Source organism: Dendropsophus ebraccatus, chromosome 13, assembly GCF_027789765.1.
Source record: "Dendropsophus ebraccatus isolate aDenEbr1 chromosome 13, aDenEbr1.pat, whole genome shotgun sequence".
Classification (NCBI taxonomy): domain Eukaryota; kingdom Metazoa; phylum Chordata; class Amphibia; order Anura; family Hylidae; genus Dendropsophus; species Dendropsophus ebraccatus.
In genome coordinates, this window is record NC_091466.1 from 81,542,110 (window position 1) to 81,550,818 (window position 8,709).

Genomic DNA, 8,709 nt, shown 5'->3' on the forward strand with positions numbered 1-8,709 from the left:
CTGCAGCCATAGCACGCGCACACACACACAGCTGCAGACATAGAACACTGAAGAAAAACACACAATCTTCTCCCAGAGAGAAAACCCCACAGAACAGAGGTTACAGCTACACTACTTATGTCTCCTCCTCCTCTATATTACACAGGATATCTCCATATTACACTGCTGCTCATATACAGTCATCCAGCATCCAGGAAGAGACCAGCACAGATCTCCCCCCACACAATGGACTCTTCTAGCTAAAAAACAAACTGCCAAATAGTGACCCACAACCTCTCCCCGACCACCCTTATGTAATAGGGCCAGTGTCCTATTACTGATATATTCCCCGACCACCCTTATGTAATAGGGCCAGTGTCCTATTACTGATATATTCCCCGACCACCCTTATGTAATAGGGCCAGTGTCCTATTACTGATATATTCCCCGACCACCCTTATGTAATAGGGCCAGTGTCCTGTTACAATGTTGCTCATAATATATATTCATGAGCAAAACTTGTAAAATTCATATCAAAATTCAAATCTACATTTTTTTAAAGATTTTTTTGAAAGCTGGAGTCGGAACATTTTTTTCCGACTCCAGCCAAAACCAGCTCCGACTCCACAGCCCTGTATGCCACCCTCTTACACAGGGCAATTAGCAGTGAGCTTGGATGTAACTGCAGTAAGAAATTAAGAACTAAGAAAATATAGTGGTCATACTAATTTTTGGAGGTTGTTGTATAAAATCTGTGGGTAACTGCAGCTGTATAGTATATGCCACCCTCTTACACAGGGCAATAAGCAGTGAGCTTGGATGTGACTCACCACTTCTCCCCACCGCAGATTTGATTTAGAGTTTGGCTTGGAGGTGCTGGGCTTCCCTGCTGCTAGCCTGTTGTCAGAGCGGGTGTTCAGTGCAGCTGGTGGCATCATCACTGTCTTTCGTAATTGTTGGGAGGCACATCTGCTACAGCTTCTACCTGGGTCACTCTGTCCTCACCACCATGCTGTGTCTGGCATAATTGTTGGGAGGCTCACCTGCTACCACTTCTACCTTGGTCACTCTGTCCTCACCACCATGCTGTGTCTGGCATAATTGTTGGGAGGCTCACCTGCTACCGCTTCTACCTTGGTCACTCTATCCTCACCAACATGCTGTGTCTGGCATAATTGTTGGGAGGCTTACCTGCTACCGCTTCTACCTTGGTCACTCTGTCATCACCGCCATGCTGTGCCTGGCATAATTTATGGGAGGCTCACTTGCTACCTCACTTTTAATGGTTCCCTGTGTTCTCACCGCCATGCTGTGTCAGGCTAAATTTTTGGGTGGTCCATATGCTACATCTGTTTTAATGGTTCACTGTGTCGGTAGCTTTAGGCGCAGCAGCACTGCCGTAAGTAAGCGGCAACAGGTGGTGCTCAAACTGCTGAGCACCACCTTCTACCTTGCTTGGATGTTGTAGCCGTTTTGAAGGCAGGATTGACCAGGCCTTTGTAATACACAGGCTACCCCACTTGCCCTCTCTTAGAGACTCTTTAAAGGATTAAAAGTGTATTTGTTCAAATTCTGGGGCCTCTTAAGAAGACTGTATTGTTATTTCTTCGCAATACTCGTACCTTGAGTTAGACATTGACAAAAAGGGGCCACCCTGGTATTTCCCTATTTATGTTCCAATACTCGCAACCGAGTGGGACTTAAGGGGCTACCTATCCGGGTGGTGTGGTGCTCTCCCCATCATGGAGGCTCCCTGTGGCAACAGGCTAGAGATATCTGGCTATCCTGTGTTTTGAGACTCGCAACCGAGACTCCACAGACTCTTGTTTTGCATATTTAAATTTTTGGAGGCATCAGTGGAGACTCTTTATTGGGTACTTCATTGGAGTTTTTTTTCATTGTTCTCCTTGAGTTCAGTGATTACTGTGTTTTGCTAATTTTGGGGTGGTTCATATGCTACCTCTGTTTTAATCCTTCACTGTGTGATCACTGCCATACTGTTGTCCATAATTTGGCGTAATGGTGCGATTAGGCAGCCTTGGAGGCGTCCATACATGCTGCCCCTGCTGTTTCCTGTGCATTTCCGTGGTGTTCCCATCATTTTCTGAGGTTGGAAGGTTTTTACACAACCTTTCCTCTGCCAAGCTTGGGTCCTTGGGGTATATGTAACCTTGGGGTATATGTCCTGGTGGGTTTGGGCACTATGTTTTACCATGGTGGAGTGTCACCCATCTGTCACCCATCAGGCCGATCCCACTGAGAATCTGACCTTTAACCTGCGTCTCTCTGATGCCGACCGGGAACGAAAGGAGTCTGCAAGTCTACCGTATACGTTCACTGACAGCAAGTAAGAGAATGTACCCTATATACCCCTCTAAATCATATATACCCCTCTATATCATATATATACCTTGGTAATCCCGTGACCTCTTATATCATATACACTCCCAGTATATCCCTGAATTATATGATATATCTACCTGTACTATACCACCAATCACGTTGTGTGTGAGACACACATGGCCGATTATGCAAGGGTTCTCACCAGTGAGATACAAAATCTATAGAACATTCCAGAAAATCAAATTGTAGTTTTGATAATTATTCACCTTTTCTTACATGAAAAAAAGATCTATCCCGGCTGTGTGTCTCCTCCTTAGTTGTCCCGGCTGTGTGTCTCCTCCTTAGTTGTCCCGGCTGTGGGTTTCCTCCTTAGTTGTCCCAGCTGTGTGTCTCCTCCTTAGTTGTCCCGGCTGTGGGTTTCCTCCTTAGTTGTCCCGGCTGTTGGTTTCCTCCTTAGTTGTCCCGGCTGTGGGTTTCCTCCTTAGTTGTCCCAGCTGTGTGTCTCCTCCTTAGTTGTCCCGGCTGTGGGTTTCCTCTTTAGTTGTCCCGGCTGTGGGTTTCCTCTTTAGTTGTCCCGGCTGTGGGTTTCCTCCTTAGTTGTCCCGGCTGTGGGTTTCCTCCTTAGTTGTCCCGGCTGTGGGTTTCCTCCTTAGTTGTCCCGGCTGTGGGTTTCCTTCTTAGTTGTCCCGGCTGTGGGTTTCCTCCTTAGTTGTCCCGGCTGTGGGTTTCCTCCTTAGTTGTCCCGGCTGTGGGTTTCCTCCTTAGTTGTCCCGGCTGGGGGTTTCCTCCTTAGTTGTCCCAGCAGGGTGTCTCCTTCTTAGTTGCCCCGGCTGGGCGTCTCCTTAGTTATCCCGGCTGGGGGTTTCCTCCTTAGTTGTCCCAGCCGAGCATCTCCTTCTTAGTTGCCCCGGCTGGGCATTTCCTCCTTAGTTGTTTAAGTTGTGGGTTTCCTCCATAGTTGTTCCGGCTGGGGGTCTCCTCTTTAGTTGTCCCGACTGTGGGTTTCGGATCATTGTCTGCTGGGAGACCCGGCGACCACCCATCCTCACTGCTTTTACTGAGGGACGGAGGTTGTTGTATCTGGTGATACACGGCCCCATCCATACTCCCTTCTATACACTGCAGTTGTCCTGTGCTCTCCCCAGGCTTCATGGATGAGACTGTGTTTTTGGGGTTGTATCAGCCTTCTTCTTCCTCTGGCGAGTGGAGTTGATACCAGGAAGTTGTACTTTGGTCTCATCTGATCACATGTCTTCTCCCATGTCTTCTATGGATCATCCAGAATCCAGATGGTCATTGGTGACATCACCCGGGCCTGGACATGTGTTGGTGTGAGCAGGGGGACCTTGTGTGTCCTGCAGGATTATAATCCATAATGGTGTAGTGTTAGTAACAGTAATATATGAGACTGTGGTCCTGGCTCTCTTCAGGTCAGTGACCAGGTCCTCTCGTGTAGTTCTGGGCTGTTTCCTGACCTTTCATAACCCTCCTTACCCCACCAGGTGAGATCTTACGTGGAGCTCCAGACCGTAGAAGATTGACAGTTTTCATGTGGTTCTTCCATTTTCTAATAATAGCGCCAACAGTTGTTCTCTTCTCACCAAGCTGCTGCCTATTGTCCTGTAGCCCATCCCAGCCTTGTGCAGGTCTACAGTGTTGTCCCTGGTGTCATTAGACAGCTCTTCGGTCTTTGCCATGGTGGAGAGGTTGGAGTGTGATGAGTGTTGGTAAACGAGGTACAGGTAACGAGATGAAACAGGTGCAGCTAATCCAGGTAATGAGGGCAGAGTGGGAGGAGCTTCATATAGAGACACTGACAGCTCTGTGAGCGGCAGAATTCATGTTGGTCTGTCAGTGACCAAATCCTTATTTCATGGAATAAATTGCTAAGTTATTACTTATAAATCCTACAATGTGATTATCTGGAAGGTTCTATAGATTCTGTCTCACAGGTGACTTTCCCGACCAGAAATGTTATACCCCCTCCATTCTGTGCAGTGTATGAGATACTTACTTTCCCCACTGTATACCCCTGACATGTAACTATATCATATATACATATATATACCCATGTAACCCTATACCCCTGCTCTGTGGTCATGTTTTATATACCGCACACTACACTGTTATGTGTTTCTTGCAGGAAGATGTCGCTCTTACAGAGCTCCGGGGGTGCAGCCAAGATCTTCTATGATCCCGAACCCACAGATGATGTAGATGAGGACGATCCCGATGATGACCTGGATGTGTGAGCCTCTCCTACATCCTGTATATAAGGAGTAATGGACCCTCCATACTGCTCCATCCTGTATATAAGGAGTAATGGACCCTCCATACTGCTACATCCTGTATATAAGGAGTAATGGACCCTGTATATAAGGAGTAATGGACTCCCCCCATACTGCTCCATCCTGTATATAAGGAGTAATGGACTCCCCCCATACTGCTCCATCCTGTATATAAGGAGTAATGGACTCCCCCCATACTGCTCCATCCTGTATATAAGGAGTAATGGACTCCCCCCATACTGCTACATCCTGTATATAAGGAGTAATGGACCCTCCATACTGCTCCATCCTGTATATAAGGAGTAATGGACCCTCCATACTGCTCCATCCTGTATATAAGGAGTAATGGACCCTCCATACTGCTACATCCTGTATATAAGGAGTAATGGACTCCCCCATACTGCTCCATCCTGTATATAAGGAGTAATGGACCCTCCATACTGCTACATCCTGTATATAAGGAGTAATGGACCCTCCATACTGCTCCATCCTGTATATAAGGAGTAATGGACTCCCCCATACTGCTCCATCCTGTATATAAGGAGTAATGGACTCCCCCATACTGCTACATCCTGTATATAAGGAGTAATGGACCCTCCATACTGCTACATCCTGTATATAAGGAGTAATGGACTCCCCCATACTGCTACATCCTGTATATAAGGAGTAATGGACCCTCCATACTGCTACATCCTGTATATAAGGAGTAATGGGCTCCCCCCATACTGCTACATCCTATATATAAGGAGTAATGGACCCGCCATACTGCTCCATCCTGTATATAAGGAGTAATGGACCCTCCATACTACTACATCCTGTATATAAGGAGTAATGGACCCGCCATACTGCTCCATCCTGTATATAAGGAGTAATGGACCCTCCATACTGCTACATCCTGTATATAAGGAGTAATGGACCCTCCATACTGCTACATCCTGTATATAAGGAGTAATGGACCCTCCATACTGCTACATCCTGCCATACAAGGGGTAATTCTACTCCCACATACTGCTACATCCTGTATATAAAGAGTAATGGACTCCCTCCCGTACAGCTACATCCTGTATATAAGGAGTAATGGACCCTCCATACTGCTACATCCTGTATATAAGGAGTAATGGACTCCCCCCATACTGCTCCATCCTGTATATAAAGAGTAATGGACTCCCTCCCGTACAGCTACATCCTGTATATAAGGAGTAATGGACCCTCCATACTGCTACATCCTGTATATAAGGAGTAATGGACTCCCCCCATACTGCTCCATCCTGTATATAAGGAGTAATGGACCCTCCATACTGCTACATCCTGTATATAAGGAGTAATGGACCCTCCATACTGCTACATCCTGTATATAAGGAGTAATGGACCCTCCATACAGCTACATCCTGTATATAAGGAGTAATGGACCCTCCATACTGCTACATCCTGTATATAAGGAGTAATGGACTCCCCCCATACTGCTACATCCTGTATATAAGGAGTAATGGACTCCCCCCATACTGCTACATCCTGTATATAAGGAGTAATGGACCCTCCATACTGCTACATCCTGTATATAAGGAGTAATGGACTCCCCCATACTGCTCCATCCTGTATATAAGGAGTAATGGACTCCCCCCATACTGCTACATCCTGTATATAAGGAGTAATGGACTCCCCCCATACTGCTACATCCTGTATATAAGGAGTAATGGACCCTCCATACTGCTACATCCTGCCATACAAGGGGTAATTCTACTCCCACATACTGCTACATCCTGTATATAAGCAGTAATGGTTCCCTGAATTCTGTATATATGGAATAAAAGATGTTTTATACTGCTTTTCTGGATTTGATATATGGGGCATATTGTACATGATCAGATACTGGACTATATCCCATACTACTGTAGTGTCACACCACAGGTATTGCTATTGGTTACTCCCTTCGTTAAAAGCCTGTACTTATTGTACTTAAAGTGACACTGTCACCTCCTTTTTACATTCTGACTTCTCTACACAGGTGTAATGGGTAAATTTAGCAGTTTTCATACTTTATTTTATATCATACGTCATGGTGCTTGTTCCAGTAAAAAGTGATCTGTTATCAACTGCAGATTGTGCTAAGTGGGCGGGGCTTAGTGGCATTAACCCGACCCTTGATGCCCATTGGTATGGGCCGACCTAGAGGGGGTGGGGTCTAGACCTTTAGGCCAGACTGTTCCAATGGTCGGTGAGGGGGCAGAGCTTATGTGCTATGACGTCCTGGAGGGGAGGGGCCTATGGGTGTGTTGTGGGTGGGGTTAAGCCCCGCCCACTTAGCACAATCTGCAGTTGATAAAAGATGACTTTTTACTTGAGCAAGCATCATGACGTATGATATAAAATAAGGTATAAGACTGCTACATTTACCCTTTAGATATGTGTAGAGAAGTCAGAATGCAAAAAGGGGGTGACTGTCACTTTAAGTGGTGATGAAGGTAGTTAAAGTTCTGCCACTAGATTTCGCTATATTACATATGTGTACTTAGATGCTGCACGGCTGAAGTATGTAAAGGGTTATTGTTTATTTCTGTGTCACATGGATCTGTGAATCTATGGGAATCTTTTCTTCTCTCCCATCATCTCTCTCTTAACTTCTGTTGTATGCACTCTTCACCCACTAACAGCGCACCTTAGATACGCTAAGGAAGGAAGTCACATAAGTAGAGGAAGTGTGTGGTTCTTCTGTGTTGGACATTGTAGAGGAAGGATGCAAGCTAGAAAGCTCCCTACAGTGGTCCTCTCTGGGCCCTGGCCCTCTGCCAGGTCCCCTACTCTCAAGAGTTCAGTCTTAGTCAGGTTCCTGTGTGAGTAGGAAGCAAGGCAAGACACAGTTTCTCCTCAGTTTACTCTACACAACACTATGCAATGTTTAACTACTACAGGAGAGGACAAGTCTGAGATCATCTCAACCCACGCGGTGGACTAGGAGAGTCACAGTGCAGGACAGTATCCACAGACAGCAGTAAGCTAGGAACTGATCCGGATACAGCAAAGTTGCTAAGACCCTAGGAACACTCTCGCAGCGCAGTTGTCTGCAGGAAATCCTCAGCATTCCGCTCATCCCTGGTAACAGTGTCTGGGCCTTGTGTCACCCTCTAGGACAGGTCCCCCGACACTGGTAGGGCATTAGGTGGTGCGAAGACCCAAAGGTCAATACATGGGCACAAGTATTCTCTTCTTCTAAGTATTCTACTACCTCATCCTCCAACATACTACTTGGGTTGGGACATGCACAACATCCTCTACTACTCTGATTTCTTGTATCTCTCAACACGCCACTCAGTCAGCACGACTGTACTCCTCACTGTGTTCTTATCACAGATCTGGTTGTTGTATTATCAAGTGCTTTCTCAAGAGAAACGTACCCTATCAAGGGAAAGCTGTATAACTTGCTGCACACAAGTACTTTCCAAGTAAACAAGAGATTATTTATGATAAAAAGACTTTGTGATTCTTCACCTCACACCGACACAGTGTACACTACATCATTGGGACATTTCTCCTTTCTGTGGGTGGCAGTTCCAATAGTCTGGGAAGGTCACCACGCCACTCCGGCCCACCATGATATCATCCTAAGGGACCTCGTAGCCGGCCCGGCAGGACACTGTCCACAGGGGAGCAAGGTACAACCAGACCGTTAAACTAAAATCAGGTGTGCCACCATACCTGTGTGCCCAACTGGCACTGGGTTCACGACATAACAGCACTTAGCCCGGCTGTATCTCGGCCAACCACCAAAGATCTGGCGTCGCACCTCAACATCTAGCAAGTGACCGGCTGCTCCTCCGACATAACACCTCAAGGGGTCACCACAAAATTGGCGTCACGAACAGGATACAAGACTTGTTGCTGCCTGTAGTTACCTATTGCTACCCTAAAGAACTGAGTATGCAGTGTGCTTCACTCTGTAAAGATTGCCAAGAACTGTGTGCTCTTTATTGCAAACACAAGTCGCAAAGGACTAAGCACAAAACCATCTACTGCCCTGAAGATAAGTGCCCTGACGCAAGTCACCCTTGCAGTATGCATAAAAGTGGGGGAGCCATATTTATTATTCCGAGACTGTGTTCTG

General features: G+C 46.4%; 1 protein-coding gene across 1 annotated transcript; it reads left to right on the forward strand.

The window, feature by feature from the left end:
* Positions 1–1,588: 1,588 nt before the first annotated feature.
* LOC138770956 (elongator complex protein 5-like) lies at positions 1,589–5,642 on the forward strand. Its single transcript, XM_069950306.1, has 2 exons — positions 1,589–2,326; positions 4,466–5,642. The coding sequence occupies exons 1-2, from the start codon at positions 2,160–2,162 to the stop codon at positions 4,572–4,574; spliced, it is 276 nt and encodes a 91-aa protein (XP_069806407.1). The 5' UTR covers positions 1,589–2,159; the 3' UTR covers positions 4,575–5,642.
* Positions 5,643–8,709: the final 3,067 nt, after the last annotated feature.

Bases quoted from the DNA above. Each gene is read 5' to 3' on its own strand.
- LOC138770956 (XM_069950306.1), top strand. From the start codon at position 2,160: ATGTCCTGGTGGGTTTGGGCACTATGTTTTACCATGGTGGAGTGTCAC. The intron at 2,327-4,465 runs GTAAGAGAATGT...TGTTTCTTGCAG, and splicing joins TATACGTTCACTGACAGCAA to GAAGATGTCGCTCTTACAGA.